Here is a 23,005-nt window from a genome sequence, read left to right on the forward strand (position 1 = left end):
TCCACTTAGTCTAAAGTCTTGATTGGCTACTTGCATAGAGGTGTTAGCCGCTTTCACATCCCCTTTGACTGATTCAAACAAAGGTGTGTTCTCACCTAATAAGTTATCGGGGTTTAGCATCTTTCTTTAAATTTAGCACTTACTTTAAAGGTGGGCCTGGGTTCATTTCTTCAGTGTCTCCACCTTTGGTTTCAGACCAGCCTCAGCTCTAGCCAGGAATGAGCTCTGGGTTTCCACTCCAGTTCTGATCCTGACTTCTAGCTCAGCTCCAGACTGAGACTCAGTTCTAGTCTCAGACTAAGCTCTACTCTTGGTTCCAGACTGAGTTCTGATTCTAGCCACAGAGTGAGCTCAGATACCTTGAATTTATCTCATGTACTCTTCCTAATAAGACACAAAATGGCCGGGGTGCAACCCCAAATAGTTCAAGGTGTTCTATAAGTGAGTTTGTTTCTGGGCTCCAAGCGGTTGAGTCCTAGCAAAGTCCACTGTTCCTGGGAGGAAAAAAAACCCTCTGCTAAGGATTCCAGCTGAAGCCAGAAGCGGGAATCTGAAATGCTTCATAAATTTAGTTTTCTTTTGTCCAACACTGAACACGGAAGCCAGTAAGGAGCAGAAACTGTGTATACATATGCCTAGATACTGTCTCCTTCACTCCTGTCTCACTTGGAAAGGTTCTGGGAGAGGCCGGCCCTTTCACATGCTCCTTCCCTTGATCCCTTTCTCTCCTATCTTCTCCAATTCTCCAATTGCAGTCTGGGGATAGTCATCCCTACTCTAAGCACTCATCACTCCATAGGTACAGTTCCTTCTTTATTGCCTACCAATATATCCATGTCTCTTTCCTCCTTAAACAAACAAACAAAAAAAAACCCCTAAATTTTAGGTGGCGCAGTGGATACAGCAGCAGCCCTGAAGTCAAGAAGACCCGAGTTCAAATCTGACGTCAGACACTTCACACTTCCTAGCTGTGTAACCGTGAGCAAAAAAAAAAAAAGAAAAAGAAAAAAGAAAAAAAGCCTCAGAAAAAAAAAAAAGAAAAACCTAAATTCTCATTTGATTTTCCACTGTCCTTTCTCTTATTTTTATTGTCAGGAACTCCCCACTTTCTCTCACTCCTTTCTTAACTCTCAATAAATGCTTGTCAACTCATTGATCCAAGTTAATATTCTTTCTCTTACTCTGCTGTCACATGTTCAAGATTGCTCTTGGTTGAGGGATATTCAGTGGAGATGCCGGCTTATAAACAGTGCATTTGAGTAGATGAGGGGCCCTCCATGGACCAGTGGGATCCTACAATTGATTGATTGTTGGCTGGAGTGAGAGGCAGACCTTTCCAAGTTAGAAAGGCTTTGAGGATGAGCCCAGGGATGGGCTACTCAGCTCTACTCCAAAGATCCAAAATTTAATGTTACCAGGTAGCAATTGTTAAAGACAGTAACTTCATAACAAGAAGTGTCTAAGAGCGGATTCCATGTTTAAACTTTCTAGTCTGGCCAAGACATTCTTTATTACAGCCATGAGGTAAAAAGCATTCAAATGCAGACCAAGAGTGAGCATCCTCAGAACTCCAGGAGGAGCTCCTCTATGGATGGCTAAGCAGACTAAAGGAAAAATCACCCTTGGATAGAGGATCATATAGATAGGAGTACACAAAGTTAGGACAAATGAGGGAAGACATTGCCACTAGCCATGGGACCGATGATCTCTTTGCAGTAATCCCAAGCTCCTCGGGAGCATGACCAAGGAGACAACCCCAGAGTCCTGGTTCCACAAAAGTCAGTAGGAGTTAGGATCTGTGTTGGAGAGATGTAGAGGACCCATAGATATTGGAGATCTTTGAGAAAAGTATACTGGAAGCAAAGACACAGTCGGGTGTTAACTCAGTGTGGTTAATGAGATGATGGTTCTCTAAGTATACTCAGTACTTAGCACGATGATGTGATGGTTCTACAGTTGGACTATCTCTTGACTGCTGAAGGAGTTATATGTGTGATTGTTACTTATATACCCTCCTTCAAGGACTTAGGGACACGTGTAATTCCTCCTATTGATTCACATTGTTTGTCGCATCACTGCTAGCCTGTGTTATATTACTATGGGCTTGTGTAATACCGCCCATGTTGATGGATTTATGTATACCGGTTTCAAGTAAGATCCTTCAGCCCAGAGGAAACCTGCTCACAATATCTGGTTTGACTCCTCATTTCCCTTTGGTGCTTTCGCTTCCCTTCCTGAGAAGTCAGGGAGGGCGTGACCACCTGTGTTCTAAAACAAAAGAAAGCGGGAGATGTAGAGGACCACGGATATTGGGGAACTCTGAAAAAAACGTATACTTGAAGCAAAGATACTTACAACAGGGTGTTAACTCCCTGTGATTAAGGAGGTGATTTTCTCTAGTTTACAGATACTTAGGACTTAGTATGGTGATGTAATGGTTCTGCAGTTGACCCATGCTCAATGTGCTGTAGTGATGTAATTGTACGAAGGACTTGAAATAAGCAGACTTGAGAGAGACTCATGTGAGAGTGAGCTTGAGCTCAATCTCAGACTTCAGACTTCAGAGAGCTCCTCGAGAAAGCTAGCCCTTCCATTATAGAGAGATGACCTACAACCATGAAAACATGCTTCCTGAAGGGGATGTGATGGATGTCATTGGGTATTGACATTGTATTAGTGTGGTGCAATGACAGGAAGCCCAGGATCCCAGTATGAATTCAGTTTCTGTCATTTACTACCAGAGTGATCTTGGGGCATCCCTTGGCTCTTCTAAAACTGTTTCTTCATCCATAATAAGTTGGACTTCTGTCCTCCAAGTTTTTTTTTTTTTTTCAGACCTGGGTCTGTGATCCTACAATCTTATTTGTAAGCGAGCTAATAGCAAATTTTATATAAAAACACCCTTTCTTCTCTAGTCTGGGAAGGTCTAGGGCCAAGGAGATTACCACGATGGGGCTCAGAGAGGGTATCTGCGGGTGTGAGAGACAGGGAGTAGAACACCCAACACGAGGGAGGGGATCTGGTCCTCTCCTTCTAAGCCTACAAGTACTGGAAGATCCAGGATGATGGAGGCCGTTCACAGGATGGAGCAAGGGAGGTTCAGCTTGTGCTTCAAAAGCCACACCAGCAGCCCCTGGCGCCCCGGGGAATAGGGCGGGTAGCGGAACTTGTTGATGCACTCCAAATATGGGCTCCGAAGGAGGCAACTTCGTCCATGGGAGAAGGTGTCAAAGGTGAACTTGCCATGGTATTTGCCCATCCCGCTGTGACCTGCAACATGAGGCAGGGATCTGGCTGACCAGGGGAGTCAGACAGACCATGGACCTTCCTTCAGACCATACCCCCTGCCCAGAAATATTCTAAAATCGTCATGGACTCAATCATTAAACCCAGAGAGCTCATTAAATGCAGTGTCTGAGATGGAAAGAACAGAGAAGATCAGATCAGAGAGCCTCCTTAGAACTCAGAATATCGGAGATGGAAGGAATCATAGAACACAGATTGTCCGTTCTTGAAGGGAACTTGGGACACAAAATCAGAGTTGGGATGGATCTGAGAACCCAAAGGTCAAAGCTTGAAGAATCCTAAAACAGAGAAGGTCCGAGCTGAGGAGGGCCCAATGTTTTACAGGGAGCAGAGGTATGAAAAGGTCACACAGTCAGTGAAGGGAACAGGGATTTGGGTCCACCCTGGGCCATCACCCAGGGCTCCTCCTACTCTGCCATCCCTCACTGTGCCCTCCCTCCTCTTCGAAGTGGGGTTTGAAATTTTCCTCATTTGGGTGTCTTGGTGGAGGAGAATCAGGAGAACCAGAAAGCTCCGGCTAAATTCTAAAGCGATGATGAGGAAGAAGGCAAGGAGGGGAGACTATAACATTTTAAGGGTCATTTGTCCACAGACAAGAAGACCGGCTCTCAGGAGAGGAGGACTGTTTCCTTTTGGATGATGAGGGAGGTAGGCAAGAGGGTCTTTAAAGACCTTTCCAGCTCAGACTCCCCTGATCTAAGCCCTTGATACCCTAAGGAAAGGCTGATCTGGGGACAGGGGAGATTTGGGATTTTTTGGAGGGTGGGGCAAGGGGAGTTAGGAGGGCAGGACCATTAAGGGGGAGGGGAAGCTTGCTTCCTAGAGAACAGGAAAATCATCTTCCTTGCTCCACTTACCTTCCATAAATACCAATTAATCAATCCAGGGGCCCATGTCCCTCTGCAGACCTCCCAGGGATCCCCAGCGTCCGATCTTTCATTCTCACACACTCCCTCCCCCAAATTCTGGCCCTACAGGGTCCTGCTCTCAGCTGGGACTCCTCAGGATCAAGTGGGGCCCACCACGCCCAGATCCCAGGGTGTGGCCTCCCCATTCCCCAACCTGATCCCTGATCTGGGAGCAGCCCCAACTTCATTTGTGGCCCCAGACTGAGCTCTGAGCCTAAAGACCGAGTGCTCCCCAGCTCTGGGGATAGACAGCTCTGGGCCTGAGGATAGATTGGGCCTGGCTTGGGACCCCGGAATTATCCTTGTCCTGTCCTTCAGGGCCCCAGGGGTCAGGCCGGGAGCCTGGGGCTTGTGGCCTGCTGAGCAGCCTGACACATACCGACGCCCCCGAAAGGCATGGATATGATGGTCATAAACATGAAGCCATCGTTCCCCCCGAAGGTGCCGCTGCTGGTCTGGTCCAGGACTTTATTCACCACCTGGGAGAGACGGGGCAAGCAGGAGAGGCAGGGGGTCGCTGAGCCCCCCCCCCAGGCATCCAACGGGATGAGAGGGAGAGGCTGCTACTGCACCCCCTGCACGGGCGGGATAGGAGGCCCCCTGGAGGCAAAGGTCTCTCCAACACCCCAAACAGGGGCCCGGGGACCCAGGGGTGCCGAGGGCGCTCCCTGGAGGGGGGGAGAGGGCCCTGGGAGAGGCCAAGCTAACCATAAAGTTTAAAGTATTGCCCCACCCAGGGTAAGGGGGTGAGGTCAGGTGGGCAGCCCGGCCCCACCCTCCAGGCGTCCCTCATCTCTCTGGTCCCCCCCCAGGGTTGGCCCCGCCCCACCTTGCCTCCCCCTCCCCAGCCCGGCCCCACCCTCCAGGCGTCCCTCATCTCTCTGGTCCCCCCCCAGGGTTGGCCCCGCCCCACCTTGCCTCCCCCTCCCCAGCCCGGCCCCACCCTCCAGGCGTCCCTCATCTCTCTGGTCCCCCCCCAGGGTTGGCCCCGCCCCACCTTGCCTCCCCCTCCCCTTACCTTGGAGTCCTTGGAGAAGGCGTACAGAGCCAGGGGCTTCTCCCTCTTCCTGATGAAGGCGATGGCCTCCTCCACCCCGCCCACGGTCAGGATGGGCAAAATGGGCCCAAAGATCTCCTCCTGCATCACGGGGTCCGTCTCCTTCACATCCACCAGCACCGTGGGGGCTGCCTCGGACCACAGAGGAGACCTCAGCCGGGGACCCACGGGGGGGGGCGTATGGAGGGGTCGTGCTGCCGGCCACGGAGACCCCAGGGGTGGGAGGGCCCCGGGCCTGGTCCCCCAGAGGCTCCTCCCTCGGCCTGAGCAGCCCGGGGCCCCCCAGGGGGAGGGGAGCACTCACCGATGTAGCGATCCTGCTCGTCCCACTGGCCGCCGAGGGCCACGCGCCCGCTGCCCAGCAGGCCCCGGAGCCTGAGGAAGTGCTTGGGGCTGATGATGCGGGCCAGGTCGGGGGAGCGCCGGGGGTCCTTCCCGTAGAACTGGGTCACGGCGCGCTGCAGGGCGGGCAGCAGCTTGTCCCGCGTCTCCCGGCTGCACAGCACGTAGTCCGGGGCCACGCACGTCTGGCCCGCGTTGAAGAAGCGGAACCAGGCCACGCGGTTGGCCACGGTCTGGGGGTCGCAGTTGTCGTCCACGTAGCAGGGGTTCTTGCCCCCCAGCTCCAGGGTGATGGGGGTCAGGTACTGGGAGGCTGCGGCCATGACGATCCGGCCCACCCGCGGGCTCCCTGGGGACGGAGGGAAAAGCCGGTCCTTGGCCCGGGCCCTCCGCCCACTGTTCTAAGACTCGGTGGCCAAGTGGTCGTCCCCTCTGGCTTCCTCTGTTTTCTCCCTTTGTTCCGAGTCTCCCCACTGTGACAGCTACAATCCCTTTCACCCCCAATTGATGATCTTCAGCCCCGAGTGCTGCCTCCCCTTCCTGGACCTCAGTTTCATTGCCTTTCAAATGGGGTCCCTCTCCTCCCCCCCTATATCTTCCCCCCCTCCCTCCTCAGTGGATCAGCTGAGCCAATAGGTGTGAAAATGCTCCCAGATGTGCCAGGTTCTGCACCTCAGTGCTGCTGAGAATGCTGGGGGTGGGGGGTGAGCGGCAGCAGCTGAAGAAAGATGGGGGAAAATAACCTCCCCAGAGTCCTGTGCCTCCCCCCTATTTCTCTGTCTATTAAATGAGGGAGGAGGACCAGCTGGCCTCTAAGGTGTGGGACCTGGAACCCACCCTCTATCCCCCAACCTGACCTCCCATAGTCCCCAAAGTCAGGCAATGACAGGCCTGGGTTCAGGGGCGCCGTGCTCTCTCCCCCCCACCCCCCATCCCCACCTTTGGAGCCAGGAATAGCAAGGGAGGGGCCGAGGTCCTAGTCTGAGCCCTCTTGGGGCCGGCAGGTGGGGAGGCTAGAGCCCCGTTTCTTGGAACAGGCTGCTCACCTGTGAAGAAGATGTAGTCAAATTTGTTCTTGAGCAGAAGCGTGGCCTCCTGGGGACCTCCCAGCACCGTGGCGAAGCAGTTCTGGAAGCCAGGACAGAGCTGCTGGAGGCCTGGAGGACCCTCTCCAGGATCCCCCCCCCCCCAGGCCGTTACCCAAAGGCCAGGACATAATCAGCCAATCCGGGTCCCACAGGAGTTATGTAGCAGAGGCAGAATTGGAACCCAGAACTCTGCACTCCCGAGCTTGCTGGGAGAATGTGGCCTAAGTCAGGCCCCTCACCTGGTCCAGATAGCGGGGCAGCACCTCAGCAATGACCTGCTCCATGCCCTTGCTGACTTCCGAGGGCTTTAAAACCACACAGTTACCTGCCAGGAGGGAGGGCAAGAGGCGGCTTCTGACCCCGGGTGGTGGCCTCCCTGTCAGGGGTGAGGGCCCCGCCGCCCTTTTCTCTGGCCGTCCCTTTCCCCTGCGCTCACCTATGTTTGGTTATCCCGCCATCACCCCCAAGCATCTCCCCGACTGCCGAGCCACGGAGGAGGAAGGGGACAGAGGAGAGCAAAGGGGAAGGACTTCCTGTTTCCAGAGCATGGAGTACAGGGGTGATGGGAACAATCCCAGCTAGCAGAGGAAGACACTGAAGGTCAGAGAGATAAAGGCCAGGTCAGGAAGGCTCAGGAGGGGAAGCTGGCTCAGAGAAGGGGCCTGGAGCCTGGTCTTACCTGCAGCAATGGCCCCCACCAAAGGCACCAGCAAGAGGTTCAGAGGGTAGTTCCAGGGGGCGATAATGAGGGCCACGCCGTAGGGCTCCTTCCTGATGAAAGCCGAGTCCAGCTGGGTGACCTGGGACGGGGGAAGGAAGGACCAGAGGACTCCCTGGGCTCAGGCCAGATGGACATCCCAGCCCTAAATGCAGGAAAGCGCCTGGAGAAGGTGGGGGTGGGGCTGCCATCCCTCCTCCCTCCCTGCTCCTCCCTCAGGCAGTGGGAGTTTGGGAGGGAGCCAGAGAGAGAGGAAGGACAGATTGATGGGCCAGGGCTCAGTAACTGAGGCAGCATCCTTCCACCTTGAGCAGACAGTACCCTTAGAGCCTCCCCAAATGGTCCTGAAGTTTCCACGTAGACTTCGGATGATGGGGAGCTCACTCCCCCCACCACAGTCCATTCTTCTGCGGGCCGTCCTTACTGCCCCGACACTTTGGCCTCCAGGCCTCCCTTCCAAGGTCCTTCCAGAGCGATGGGTCCTTTCCTGCCTGATACCTAACATCTCGTAAAGTGCTTCCCCATCCTTTTTCCTCATCTAGTCTTCACTCCTATCTGAGGGAGCCAGAGGGCGTGTTCTTGCCCTGGGGACTGGGGCAATAACACGTCCCCCAGTGGTGAGCAGCAGAGGAGGCCCGGGCAGTCTCCTGTGCCCAGCCATTGCTCCCGCTCTGAAGGACCTAAAGGGTCCCAGACACAGGGGGCCGGCGCCCCCCGGGGCCTTCCCTCCTCCCCTTCTTACTCACCAGATTCTTCTTCACCGGCTCATCCTTCACCCAGTTGTGGAGATTGTTCAGAGCAAGATGGATTTCCTCTTCACATAAGACAATCTCAGAAAGGTCGGCTTCAAAATTGGGCTGGAAAAGAGAGGATCCCGCCAGATGCTCGCCCCTCCCAGAGGAAGGGAGAGCAGGACTTGGGGGGGCGGGTACCTCGAGGACATCTGGTACAATCCCCAGATTCGGGCTGGCTTCTTAACCTGCCCATCAGCCCAGAGAGGGTCCAGGATCGGCCCATCCTTAGTGAGGCTGTGGATTCAAACCCAGCTCCTGACCCTGTTTCTCCACTCCACAGCTTGCCCAGTTTCCCACTTCAGTTCAGCTCCTGCCCTCCTGGGAGCCCGGCGTCCCTCTGGCCCTCCCCAGAATCCCCTTCCTTTTTACTGCCCATCATCCCCCTTCCCCACCTTGTTTAGATCCTGGGCCAGGGTATCCAGCAGTAAGTTTCGGTTTTCCTTCAGGAAGCGGCTCAAGCCCCATAGCTGATTCATTCGGAATTTTATTGGACGGGTTTTTCCAGAGTAGAAGGCGTCCTGGAGGCGCTGCAGGGTGCCCGCGTAGGGATTCATCCTGTGCCAGAGAGTGGCTGGGACTCGGTGAGGGCTCACTGCACTTTCACAATGACCCAGCTCCATCTGCCATTGTTGAGCCGCCTTTGGGACCCCCTTTTCCTCCCAGGGAACATGACTGCTTAGCTAATCCCCTACTGAAGGGGCCTCCCCTTAGTGGGGTGGGGGAGGACCTGTCCTTATCCCTACCTGAAGCGTGAGGTTTTCCCCTGTCTTGGGACCTGATCCTTTTTAAAATTTTTTAAATTTTATAATTATACATTTTTGACAGTATATATGCATGAGTAATTTTTTTATAACATTATCCCTTCTATTCATTTTTCCAGATTTTCCCCTCCCTCCCTCCACTCCCTCCCCCTGATGACAGGCAATCCCATACATTTTACATGTGTTACAATATAACCTAGATTCAATATATGTGTGTAAATCCCATTTTCTTGTTGCACGTTAAGTATTAGATTCCGAAGGTATAAGTAACCTGGGTAGATAGACGTAGTGCTAACAAGTTACATTCACTTCCCAGTGTTCCTTCTCTGGGTGGAGTTGTTTCTGTCCATCATCAATCAACTGGAAGTGAGTTGGATCTTCTTTATGTTAGAGATATCCACTTGGGGACCTGATCCTTGGAAATCAGCATATACCCCCATCGAGAGTCTTTTTAAAGAGTTTTCCTAAACACTCCAGAGAAACTTTCCACAATCTAAGATCACTGAGATCTCAGAAAGTGATGCAAAGGACTAGATCAACATTTATTAAGCACTTACTGTGTGCCAGGCACTGTGCTAAGTAACTACTATGTGCATAGAGTAATCACCTGGTAACCTCTTGTAACTGTGATCAGGACTTTAGCCCTGCCTTATTCTGCTGAGCTCTTTAGCTAATACTACTGAAAAGGCTAGATATGGAAACACTGAAGAATCATGGGAAATTGGCTTTCCAGTGGGAAAAATTTCCATGCTTCTTGATAGAAATGAAATAATTATCGAAATTTCCTATGTGTTAGGTAGTAGGGAGGAAAACTTGCTCAGCTTTCAGGATTTGTTCCCAGAATGTTCCGATTGCAACCCTCCACTGTGCTGTGGAACCCTATGAACTATGTGCCCATCAATCTTGTCAATTTTCTATTACCCACATTTGATTTTTTTTAATTCTCAAAAAATTATACTTAATTTATTATCATTATAATTAATTTAACACTTAGCTCTCCTCAGCTTGATGAAGAATCTGTCTATGAACAATTACCGGGTCTCGTTTTTGGCTCCTCCCTCACAAACACCAGAAATAAAGGACAATGTTTTGGGTCAATGCTGAGAAGCGGCAAATTCTCCCACCATCTCTTCTGTGTCTAAGACCTCAGGCAACACAGCCCAACTGCACAGGGTTTTTCCTGGGACACATGTCATGGGGTGTGTGTGTGTGATTAATGGGACTGAGCATGTGCCCTCGTCCCCTTCAGTGGGCCACATGCTCTGTACTGCCGGCCCTGTTATGAGCAAAATGCAGGAAATCACCATAAGGAAGTCACCCAGGAATCTTACACTTCCATAGATATTCTATTCCATCACTTGGGCCATGAAGAGCTCTCATCTGACTCTTTCCTTGTTTCATCCCATTTCAATTTAGTTAGTTGGTCAATAAGCATTTATTAAGCACCTCCTGTATACCTGGCCCTGTATATATAAAGAGACAGTCCTTACTCTCAAGGAGCTTATAATCTAATAGGAGAGAGAATATGATGACTAATATGTACACACAAGTTATATTCAGGATAAATAGAAAATAATAGAAGGAAGACCTTCAAATGAAGAGCAATTAGGAAAGGTTTCAGTAGTCATCTATTGAGCTCCTGCTCTTGTGTACAAAATCCTATGCTGGATACTGGAGGAGTATAAAATGAAGGTAAGACATGGGACCTGCCCTCTGGTATACTAGGGAGATAAGATGCTATTACGGACGCTAAAATAAATCCCCAAAGTACAATATCAAGCCTTAGGAAGAAGAATTAATGAATGAATCATTAATGAATGATCTGGATAATAAGAATAATAAGGAAAGCTTCCTGGAGGAAGTGACATTTGAGTTGGGTCTTAAAAGGCGAATATCCAAATAGGAAAGTGATCATTACAGTGAGCCACCATGGCTTCCTGCAGAACAGCCAAACCAACTTCAGTTCCTTTTTTGACAGAATTACCAAGCCAGTAGATGAGAGGAAGACTGAATAGCTTGCTCCAGATTTTAGCAAAGCTTTTTGGTTAAATATTTCCTACTATTCTTGGGAAGAAGATGGTGAGATCTGGATTAGACTAGAATAGAATCAGAGGATTTAAGAACGCGTTGCATGTGAATGAAATGAGCAGAAGCAGGAGATCATTATATACTTCAACAACGATACTGTATGAGGATGTATTCTGATGGGAGTGGATGTCTTCGACAAAGAGAAGACCTAATTAAGTTCCAATTGACCAACGATGGACAGAATCAGCTATACCCAGAGAAGGGACACTAGGAAATGAGTGTAAACTGTTTGCACTACTGTCGATCTACCCAGGTTACTTACACCTTCGGAATCCAATTCTTCTTGTGCAACAAGAGAACTGTTCGGTTCTGCACACATAGATTGTATCTAGGATATACTAGGACACATGTAACATGTATGGGACTGCCTGCCATCTGGGGGAGGGGGTGGAGGGAAGGAGGGAAAATTGGGAATAGAAGTGAGTGCAAGGGATAATGTGTAAAAAATTACTCATGCATATGTACTGTCAAAAAAAAGTTATAAAATTAATAAAAAATGTAAAAAAAAAAAAAAAAGAACTCGTTGTCTGGCTGGACTCAAACACTAGTTGTTAATGGTTCAATGTCAATGTTGCAGGTGGTCCCAGGAAGCTGGGCTTGGTGTAGGGTAGCTTCAGCTTTCTGTCAATGACTTAGAAAAAAGAATAGATGATATAAGAGATGACACAAAGCCACAAGGGATAGCTCCAACAATGGATAATTGAGTTAGAATCCAATGGGCTTTTGAATGACTGAGCATTGGATTCAGTCTAAGCAAATGAAATTCAATTTGTCAGTCAGCATTTATTAATCACTTGCTACATGCTAAGTGTCAGTTTGTATTTTGATTTGATCTGGAGGGTCTTTTTCTTCTTTATAGAATTTCTCAATCACTTCATTTTTCATGATTATCTTTTTGCAAAAATATATATTAACATATCATGCTCAAATATCCCATAAAATATCATGTTACTTATAGAAGCATATCATAAAGCCCATCAACTCCCTTTTTTTGTCTCTCCAGGGCCATCCTTCCATGGAAATGCAGCTTTTTTTCTCCAGCAATATATCTACTTATTGATCTTGGACAAGAACCTCATGTTAGAAGATCAACCATCAAAATGAAGTTTGCTGATAGTCTACAAAAGGAATGGCTAAGTGGTTCAGTGGATAGAGTGCCAGGGCTAGAGTTCAAATCCAATATCAGACACCTACTAGCTGTATGACCCTGTGTAAGGATGCGGTTCCCGCAAAACAAGAGAAGGGAATTGTAAGGGCCCTTTAAATGGGCAGACACAGTGCATCAGGAGATTTGAGTCCCCCAGGAAGTAATCTCTGTGGATATTAGGACTGCCCTGTGGGTGGGATCCTGACCACATTGAGATAGCGTTGTAATGGGTGATGACTCTCTCGCTGGTTAGCTGTGTGTGTGACCTCACAGGCCCTATGTAAGCCCACTGCAGGCAGCAGTCGCTCTCTTTAACTTGGCGCTCTTCACCCTGGCTCCCCAGCCTGGGTGGCCAAGCCAAGATGGGTAGCCAAAAGAGGTAAGGATTTTGGTAGTGAACACGTGAGTCTTCTGACCAGGTGTTCACTCGGGAACCAACAAGTCAGGGCATCAGTCAGGGCATTATGTGAGTAAGTATAATAAAAGCTTTTAAGATTACACGTGGCTGTTCTTGAGCGTGCTACCGGTTATAAAGCTATAGATTCAAGAGATTGTGGCCAGAGACCTTTGAAGGCCTCAGAGGAGGCGAGCCGGGTAGAGTTGACACTGCAAAGGTCAGTGGTCAAAGGTGCTCTGTTGGGCCTAGGGCAGATTGGTAATTGTAACTGCCAGGAGGGCACGTTACAACCTTGTGCAAGTCCCTTAACCATGCTTGATGTGCTAGTCTCTGTGCTGAGCACTTAAAAAACACATTTCATTAATCTTAACCAGATTAACAATCAGTCTATCTCATTCAGAGGTTTTAGCCCAATTGTGGGAAGGTACTTGAAACTCCAGTGACATTTCACAGAAAGAGAATTTGACTAAGCTGGAAAATGTGGTTGAAACCTAGAGAAGATCTGCAAATTAACTAATTCATAAGAGTCATTTGAGAGATTGTATCAAGCACGGAATTCTGATGGAATCCCAAAGGAGGAAATATGTCTCCTTCCTCCCTCCCTCTCCTGGCACCAGAAGTTAAATTATTGTGTATTTACTTGTTATGGTTATACTCTTGGCTAGAATATAAGTTCTCTGAGGTCAATGACTATACTCGCTTTCTTGTTTTGTAGCTCCAGCACCCCACACAGAACCTGGCAGACAATAGGTGCTTAATAAATGCATATTATATTGGATTAGTGCAGAAAATGATGGGATCCTGGGGATAGAGGGACAGGGATGGGGCAGGATGCTCATTAGGCTTTCCTCGGGAGTGCCTAGAGGTGGTCCCTACATCCCATGCCCATGACCTGCCCCCACTCAGACTTCTGAAAAGGAAGAAGCTGGAGTAGATACTTTTCAGGCTCTGGCTGGGGTCAGGCTTCGGGGCATCCTAAGACTTTTCCAAGCCCCTTCTTTGGGCAGATACAGGTGGGCACTCTGGGGACTGGGGGAGAAGAATTCTAGACTCACAGGTGTGGAGAAAGCTGGAAAGGGCCGCTAGAGAAGCCCACTTTGGGGCCCTGTCTGTTCTCCCCACTCCTGCCAGCTCAAGGTGGGGCAAACTAGCCAAGCAACCAGCAAGCATCCATCAGGCACCCAACAGGAACCAGGCTAAGGGCTGAAGATGCAAGGACAAAATGGGACAATTTCTGCTCTCTAGGAGACTTGGATACTTGTCCTGACTCCACCGTTAATCTGCTGGCACCGACACCTTTGGTCCTCCCTTTCCCCCTCTGTCAAACAAGATTAATAATCCCCACCAGACTTCTAGCCTACTGGGCAGGGGCAAGGGTGGAAAGCACCGGGAGTGAGTTTGGCAGAGCCAGGATCTGCATCTCCTGAACCTGAAGCAGAGCCCTGCGGCCTCTGACCTGCCCCGCTCCCACAGACGAGGGGTGAGTCTTCTGCCCAGGTGCACTGCCCCTCCCCTGCCCCAGGAGCCCACCCCCCTCTGCCGGGGGCACCTACTGTGGTTCCGGTTCTGGCTTCGGCTGCTGGTCGGAGCTCCTTCCCTTTTTTGCAGACATGTCAGACTCCTCAGCTTAGCCTGCCAAGCCCAGAGAATCAATCTCTGCCTCGGGAAATTGGCTCTTGTAGATCAGCAAGCCCATGCCCGCCCTCCAGATCCTCCCCACAAGCCGGGCCCTGCCCATAGCTCTGCCTCCCAAGCCCTGGCTTTTGAATGAGCAGAGCCTGACTCATGAATACCAAGAGGGACCTCCAGTGGGCACCGTAAAGTTCCGAGACCGGCTCCCCAGGGAAGAAGCACTGACAAAAAGTACAAAACCTTGAATCCAGGTCCCAGGTTCAAATTCTGCCTCAATCAAGCCCCTCCTCTCTGTGCCTAAGAGAGTGGCCACCTGATATTTTATATTTTAAGAAGCCATTTGATTCAATAAGACAAATATTTATTTTAGCACCTACTGTGTGCCAGGCATGGGAGAGGGGACCAAAGCCAAAAATGAAACAGCTCCTGGCTTTTTGAGGAGTTTCCGCTGTACTAGAAGATATGAAACCTAAGTAGATGCTAGATACATTAAGGTGGGAATAAATAGTAAAGCCAGCTTGGGGGGTGGGGGTGCAGAAATTACGACAGGATGGAGAAGGGGGCCCTTGAGCTATGAGGAAAGCTAAGAATTGGAAGAGATGCATCCCGGGCATGGGGCACAGCTTGGGCAAAGACAGGGAGGTGATGGATGCAAGTTCAGGGAATACTGATAATCCAGCTCGGCTGGAATGGAGAGTCCCAAAAGGGAAAAGTGTTAAATACATTTGGAAACACAGCTTGGAGCTGGTCTGTGAGGAGCGTTAAATGACACAGCAGTCGGAACTTTGTTCCAGAGGTAATAGGGCACCCCTAAAGGTCCTTCAGGGAGAGCAAGAGATAATCAGGACCGTGTTTCCATCACTAGATGGTGCTGCAAACTGCTAACCTTACCCATCCAACAGGAAGGATCAGTGCTGGGTGGTCCCACACTCACAGAGTAGCACTGTGTGACATGTTGGGAAAGTTCCAGTTCTCAGAGAAAGAGATCGCCTTCTTTTCCCTTGGTCCCCCTCCTTCTACGTGGCCATGTCAGCTTGTCAGCCTAAGAGATGTGGCCACTGTAGCTGATCCAAGTAGAGTAACTCTGAGCCCCCACCTCTCCCCCAAATTTAAAATATTTCACTGGCTCCCAGATATAGGCCCTTGGAATAATGGAAGCATCTTTCCAAAGAGAGTCAGAATGGGCCTCTCTGTGCCTTATTCTTTGCATTGAATAAAAATGTCTCCTCTCTCTTTCCCCCCTAGGCAACCAAAGCCTCGCTGATCTGTACAAGAAAGCTGAACATTATATGTGTTATAGGAAATTAATAAATATTCATCAGTTTATTTATGTTTACTTATTAGTTTATTTCTTACTTTATTCGTTTACTTTTCTTGCTATGTTCTGAGTCCTATGCTAAAGAAAAAGAAAATGTTATTTTAGCAGCTGAAGATTAATTGTAAAGATAAGAGTTTGAAGAACAGGAATCCATTGGAAGGCATTTCAAGGATATTTTATTTATTTATTTGCTTTAAAATTTTTAAAATTGACTTTGTTTTTCTTTTTTTCTTATTTTTTATTTTTTTATATATTTTTTTAAATTTTATTTATAAATTTTTTGACAGTATGTATGCATGAGTAATTTTTTTAATAACATTATCCCTTGTATTCATTTTTCCACATTATCCCCTCCCTCCCTCTACTCCCTTCCCTTGATGACAGGCAATCCCATACATTTTACATGTGTTACAATATAACCTAGATACAATATATGTGTGTAAATACCATTTTCTTGTTGCACATTAAGTATTAGATTCAGAAGGTATAAGTAACCTGGATAGATAGACAATAGTGCTAACAATTTACATTCACTTCCCAGTGTTCCTTCTCTGGGTGCAGTTGTTTCTGTCCATCATTGATCAGCTGGAAGTGAGTTGGATCTTCTTTATGTTGAAGATCTCCACTTCCATCAGAATACATCTTCATACAGCATTGAAGTGTACAGCGATCTTCTGGTTCTGTTCATTTCACTCAGCATCAGTTGATTTAAGTCTCTCCAAGCCTCTCTGTATTCCTCCTGCTGGTCATTTCTTAGAGAACAATAATATTCCATAACCTTCATTCAAGGATATTTTAATATTTGCAATTCAATTGCAGTATTTCAGGAAACAGGAAAGGAGGGCTTGAACAAGGTGGTGGCCATTGAGAAAGGGACAGATATGGATGCCATGGAGGCAGAAATGTTGAGATGTGGCAGCTGAGGGGGTGAGAGGAAAAGAATGAAGAGAAGCTTTGAAGAAAGGCTTTGGGACAGCTCATCACTGCAAGAAATGTTTTCCTTGTCCACCCCTTTGGAAGTCCCTCCTATTTCTTCTGGTTCTCAAGTCTTCAAGGTCCCAAAGAAGAAGGCTCACCCCTCCTTTACATAAGAGCCTTTCAAATACTTGAAGGGACCTGTCATGTCCCACTTAGGTCTTTCTTTTCCAGGTTAACCATACCCAGTTTCTTCAGCCCCTCCTCTTCTGGGCTCTGCCATCTCTTCTCAAAGTCTTTCTTAATCACAAGGTCCCAAACTGAACCCACTACTCCCAGGTGAGATCCAATTAGGGCCCAAGGTATTGGGACAATCATCTCTACCTTCTGGGAAGCTCCACTTCTCAGTGCATCACATTGAATAATTTTTTTGGCTTCTCACTGAGATTGCAATGATCCAAACCACCAACCTCTTTCCAAACATCTTCAAGTAACCTGCTCCCTCTTCTACTTGTGAAGTTGATGGGTTTGTGCTTGTGCAAGACTTTGCATTTGCATATTTTGAATTCAGTCCAATGCTCAAACCTGCAAAGAGCCTTTGGAACCTGATGCTATCATGTTAGTCAATTAGTAAACAAGCATGTGTTGGGCGCCTTCTAGGTGCTAGGAGCTCTTCAGACTTCTTCGTGGTCTCCCCAGGAAGAGATCAGTCCCCATGCACCAGGACCAGGATACCAGTTGCTGCCCAATTTCCATCACTCTTCATAATGGCTCAGTCTTGCTTCCTTTGGCCACTTGTGGGCATTTAAATAAGCACCTGGTTGGAACTTATATAATCAATGATTCCATCTCAGCAACCCAACTCAGATTTCTTTGCTTTACCTCCACAATCCAAAGCCCCAGCCACTCCCAGAAACTCCCATTAATTTCTCCCCTCCCTTTCCCACCAACTTGCTTAACACTCTAAAAGATAAAGGGATAATTTAGGGGAGGGTGTGGGGGAAGGGAGGGAAAACTAGAGCATAAGGTTTTGCAAGGGCTAATGTTGAATTGTCCATGAATGTTTTGAAAAATAAAAAACTTTAATAATAACAATAAAAAAGATTAGGGCTAGATATGTACATTTAGGGGTTACCCATATAGGTCTTGCTTCAGTCAAGGGACCTGCAGTGTCTTCCAGCTCCCCAAAGGGTGGGCGTCTTCGCTGGAACTACTCTGTAGAAGAGACATTCACATAGTCTATTAGGCCTTTTGGGGGCACGTTCCCCAGCTGTTGCCCTAGTGCTGGAGGAAATGTCTGTGTCTGTTCTTGCTACCTTTTCTCAGCAAAGATCCCTTTGTAAAAGCTAATAGGTGCTCATTGGCTAAATGATGTTGAAGCACCCATTGCCCATTAACAGTAGAAGGAACATACAAGAATGGGGGGTGGGGAAGAGCTGAGCCAAATGGCAGAAAGATGCCCCAATCTTCTTAAGGATACCCTAAACCATGAAAGGGAGACACAACCATAATTAGGGACCCAAATGGCCTGTGAGACTGGGCAGCTGCAGGAGAATGCCCCCAAATTTCTATGATCTATATAGATAATGCAAAAGTGCATTAGAAAGAAGTGTAGACAAAGTACTTTGGGGGGTTTGAGAAAGTTATACTAATCAAGGGGACCAGGGACGACCTACTGGGAAAACTCTTATTGGAGCTCAGCTATAAAGTATGGTAAGGAAAGCCACAAGCAAGGAAGGGGTGAAGAGATTTCAGAAGTGGCCTGGGATGCAAAGAGCATGACTCGGGCTCAGAAGGCAGCTCAGCGTGGCCAAAGTCCCAGGTGCGTGGAGCGGGCTGACTGCCACATTCTGAGCTTCCTTTAATATCTCCTTTATTGGCCAGTTCAGCAAAAATGGATTGGGTTCCTACAATCACATTAGAGACAGCTAGGAGGCGCCAACTCGGATCATCTAAAGCCTAAAGACAGGGAGACCTGAGTTTCAGATGCTTACTAGCTATATGGCACTTCTCTGCCTCGGTTTGTTCACCTGTAAAATGGGGAAAGTAATATTTCCTAAGGTAATTGCGAGAAGCAAATGAGAAAACTTTTGTAAAGTTCTTGGCCTGCGACCTGGCACATAGCATAAATATTATTATTCTATAGTATACAGTGCCTTGTTTTGAGTTCTGGGGGTGTTGGCAGATATACCCTGCCTCAAAAAGCTGATGGTCTAGAAAAAGGAAGGAGGCAAATCAGGGATGAATATAACAAATAATGGCTATCATATGTTGTCTTAAAAAACTGTCGAGTGGGAAGGGGATTCTGCCCCAGAGGACAAAACTGGAACAGGCAGGCAAGATGGGGGAGGAAAGTTGTCCCAGAATGATCGCCGAACCCCATGAACCATCCCATCCTTCTTAGGCCAACTTTCCTAAAGAGTTTTCGTCCATAAGATCCTTCTCATCCTTTTTACGTATAGTTAGAAATCTCCTCTTCACAAATCAAGGGTGCCAATTGGACTCTGCTGCGTTTCCCCAAGTTTTGAGATACCAGGGCATTTCTCAAGATGTCCATCACTTGATCAATTCTGATGAACGTGGCTCTTTTCAACAATGAGATGATTCAGGGCAATTCCAATGAACTTTTGACAGAGAGAGCCATCTATACCCAGAAAGGACTGTGGGAACTGAGTGTGAATCACCACTAAGTATTTTCATTCTTGTTGTTGTTGTTTTGCATTTTGTTTTCTTTCTCATTTTTTTTCCTTTTTTGATCTGATTTTTCTTGTACAGCAATTATTGTGGAAATATGTATAGAAGAATTGCACATTTAACATATATTGGAACATATATTGGGAAGGGAGAGAGAAAAACTTGGAACACAAGGTTTTGCAAGAGTGAATGCTGAAAACTATCTTTGCATGTATTTTGAAAATAAAAAGCTGTTATTAAGAAAGATGTCCATCACTTTGACTTCTGCTGCCAGTCAGTCAGTCAATATTTATTAAAGACATACTATATGTTAAAGCCTTTGTTGAGCACTGTTCCTCTTTGTTAGTCAGAATAAAGTTACCTTTGGATGTTCTCTCATTTTGAGGAGAAGAATTGAAATGATCAGCAAAAGGAGGGGAAGAGTAGCTGCTCTCCTTTTGACAGAGATAGAGAGACTTTAAAAGATGTCTGTAATCACTCAGATCATTTTCTCTGGGTCCATCCAGCTTAGGCTCTGTCTCCCAAACTCCTCCCATAATTCTTTTTTCTCTATGAAGTCCCAGTGTGAGAGAGCACAGATGACATTTTTTAATGAGAAGGAAAAAAACCTTCAAGAAATCCCATGGGCTATTTTAAGAGGAAAATAAGAGGAAAAGAGAAAAAAAATTTAAGAGGAAATTTAAGAGGAAAAAGAGAGGAGAGAAATTACCTCTTGAATCATGGATTCAGCAGTTCTTTGAATTTACTCACTAGGAATTAGAAAGAAGTCATTTTTTATTTTTTAATTATGAAATTTCAGCTAACTTTTCTCCTAGTACCTGCTAGTGCAGGATGATAAATTTTGTCCCCCAAATTATGATGAGAGTAAATTTCTGAAACAGGAGGAAGTTATTTATATAAAAGGTTCCTTTCCACAGGGACCAGAGGACATTTGGCTACTTCTGGGACAAAAGGTCAGCTTGACCAAAGCCATCATGCTCCCTAAAATGATCACCCTCACTTTCCACCTCCTCTACAGTTTTCTTGAATGCACTGATTCACAAAACTCCTCTCCCCCATAGGATGCAAGCTCCTTGAAGATTGGGGATGGGGTTGCTTTTTATTGGTTCTCCCAGGGAGATGACAGACACTGATTTAAACACATTCTGGGGGTGATCAGGGAGGACTAGCACCTCTGCTGGGAGCCCTTCTTGAGGAGGCTCATCCATTTTTGGTGTCCACCTGGCACTTAACTCTCACCTGTGGCTCCAAGAAACTGTAGCCATACCCTGGGAAAACCTCCCTGGCAGACAGGCTAAAGCAGGTTAAGGGTAACAAGAGCCTCAAATCCATCGGGGAGCAAGGAGAGCGGCTATCTCAAGCATGGGATGCTTCCCCCAACAGACTGGGTGGATTAGAACAATTTGTTCCAAGGTCCTGAAAGAGGCTGAAGCCGGGGCAATGGAGCACTTAGAGCTTGGCGAAAACACTGAGGATGCTGAGGTCATCTGCCACATCCCAGACCATCGTCAGTCCTCCTGACTTTGGGATCCATTTGCCAAGTCTGTTAATTTGAAATCATAGGGGTGGAATGATGGGGTAGAACGATTTGGGTACTCCCATCCAAACTTTTATGAAGGGAGTCAACTCCTGAGCTGCTCAGGAGTCTGGGATTAATGCTGCTCATTATGACAACAATGTCATCACCGCTCTCATTGATAATAATATTTAATAATATTTATAATTTAAATAATTATATAATAATTATATAATTAAATAATTATAGTACGATTATATATGATATAAATATAACATAATAGAATTATAAAGTAATAATATTTATAATTTAATAATTAATACTGATAATGATAACTACTGACTTATAAGAGAGTCAATAGAGTGTACTGGACTTGAAATCAGGAATGGCAAGGTTCAAATCTCTCCTCAGAGAGATTTGCTGTATTGCTGTATTACTTACATTACTAAATTATGGTACTTTATATATATATATTTCTATATTTCATCATCCGTAAAATTATCAGCTATACTGCCTTTGGATTTTTCCATCAAGCCTTCCTTCCTGAGGAGACTCATTGGAAAGATTATTAGCCATATAGTGGCTGGGCTAACCCAGGAGGTCAGAACTATCAGGGGAACAAATATGGGAGGCAGAGCTTCTCGTGGTTAGTGCTGGAGAAATGAAAGAAAATTCCCTCCTCTCTTCTAGGGAAGGCCCAGGGGTCATACTCCACATAGTGGTGACCTGACTTGAACTTTGGCTGATGGCTCCCAGGTCTAAGATTCTTGTCTTTGGAGGGCCATCATGGCAGTCTTCAAGAAGCCAACACCAACCCCCTCTTTCAATTCAATCGGGGAAATTTCTTTCATACTTCATAAAAGGATAACAGGACAGAGATACTTTATTCTTTTTCTTTTTTAATTTAAAAAATTAAAATTTTTATGTTAATCAATTATTCTTTATTAAATATCTTCTCAATAAGTGATTTGTTATCCATTCAAATAATTTGAAATTAATTTAATTTAATTTTTTTCAAATGTTAGCTTTTCTTGTTATATTTTAAAATTAAATTCATTTTTTATCTCATTTTTAGCTCCAAATTCTCTTACCTTTCCCTCCCTGCTACAAGTAGGAAAAGTGAAACGAAACACATTTCCACCTTAATCACCAATTAATCAGTAAGCATTTATTAAGTACCTACTATGTGCCAGGCCCTCTGCTAAGATTAGGGATACAAAGAAAGATAAAAGACAATCCTTGCCCCGAGAAGCTCATACTATAATGGGAGAGACAATATGCAATCAAATATGTACAAACTACAATTATAATAATACTAATAATATCCACATCAATAATGTTATAATATACTAATTATAACATTTATGGTGATGATTTAATAATATTATAATAATAAATATTTGATGAAGAAAAGACATTAGAATTAAGAAGGAAAGGCTTACAAGGTAGAATTTTAGTTGGAGCTTGAAGGAACACAGCTGAGGGAGAACATCCCACACGTGGGGATCAGAGAATATTCTGCAGCAGAGATGGAGACTGAGACATTGGGGGGAATCCACACCACTAGATCAGAGAGGACATGGTTGGGAGTAAGGTGTAAGGAAACTGGAGGGAGAGGGAACTTGGCTATATGGCCGGCTTGGAATGGCAAACAGCATTTTGTATTTGAGATAATATGGAGCCAAGTTTAAAACAACAGCAATAACAGTAGTTGCAGAAACACTAATTTAACACATAAGCCTTTCATTACCTCAGTTATCTGCTCCTTGTAGTTTAGTCACTCACGTCCAGCTCTTTATGACTCCATGGACCACAGCACCCCAAGCCCTTCCATTCCTCCATTATCTCTCAAAATCTGTCCAAGCTCGTGTTCATTGTTTACACGATACCGTGTCTCCATCTCATCCTCTGTCATCTCCTTTTCCTTTTGCCTTCAGTCTTTCCCAGCATAAGGACGTTTCTAATGAGTCTTCTCTTCTGGTTATGTGGCCAAAGTTTTTGAGCTTCAGTATTTGACCTTGCCGTAAATGATCTAAATTAATTTGTATAAGATTGATTGATTGATTGATCTCCTTGTTTTTTAAGGGAATTGCTAAAGTCTTCTCCAGCACCACAGTTGGAAAGCATTGATTCTGCAGTTGCTCAGTTTTCCTAATAGTCCAACTCTTCCAGCCGTACATTGCTACTAGAAAAACTCTAGCTTAGATTAGACAGAATCTTGTCAGAAAGACAAATTTTAGAATTTAGAATCCTTACGAGAAGCAAATATCTTTTAATTTCATGACTATAGTCTCCATCTGCAGTGATCTTTGAGTCCAAGAATA

The 23,005-nt window shown here is 46.5% G+C and overlaps 1 protein-coding gene across 2 annotated transcripts; it reads right to left on the reverse strand.

Moving 5' to 3' along the window:
* Positions 1-1,477: 1,477 nt before the first annotated feature.
* LOC141546396 (aldehyde dehydrogenase family 3 member B1-like) lies at positions 1,478-14,259 on the reverse strand. 2 transcript variants are annotated; one of them, XR_012483295.1, is made up of 11 exons: positions 14,160-14,259; positions 8,606-8,768; positions 8,166-8,276; positions 7,381-7,501; positions 6,941-7,026; positions 6,660-6,741; positions 5,576-5,962; positions 5,233-5,399; positions 4,594-4,693; positions 2,356-3,270; positions 1,478-2,268 (listed from the first exon to the last, which is right to left on the reverse strand). XR_012483295.1 is itself a non-coding variant. In XM_074274181.1 (10 exons), exons 1-10 carry the CDS (start codon positions 14,216-14,218, stop codon positions 3,077-3,079), a joined length of 1,470 nt encoding a protein of 489 aa, XP_074130282.1. In that variant the 5' UTR covers positions 14,219-14,259; the 3' UTR covers positions 1,478-3,076. The 2 variants fall into 2 exon arrangements, 1 of the variants encoding a protein (XP_074130282.1); XM_074274181.1 differs by having other exon boundaries at positions 1,478-3,270.
* Between the last annotated feature and the right edge of the window lie 8,746 nt (positions 14,260-23,005).

This window comes from Sminthopsis crassicaudata, chromosome 6, assembly GCF_048593235.1.
Source record: "Sminthopsis crassicaudata isolate SCR6 chromosome 6, ASM4859323v1, whole genome shotgun sequence".
NCBI lineage: Eukaryota > Metazoa > Chordata > Mammalia > Dasyuromorphia > Dasyuridae > Sminthopsis > Sminthopsis crassicaudata.

What these genes read in the sequence shown, in the direction of transcription:
- LOC141546396 (XM_074274181.1), bottom strand. Translation starts at nt 14,218, where the DNA reads ATGTCTGCAAAAAAGGGAAGGAGCTCCGACCAGCAGCCGAAGCCAGAA. An exon ending in CGAGCAGGATCGCTACATCG is followed by an intron (nt 5,400 to 5,575) that starts GTGAGTGCTCCC and finishes GGTCCGAGGCAG; the next exon opens with CCCCCACGGTGCTGGTGGAT. An exon ending in CCTTCTCCAAGGACTCCAAG is followed by an intron (nt 4,694 to 5,232) that starts GTAAGGGGAGGG and finishes CGTCTCTCCCAG; the next exon opens with GTGGTGAATAAAGTCCTGGA.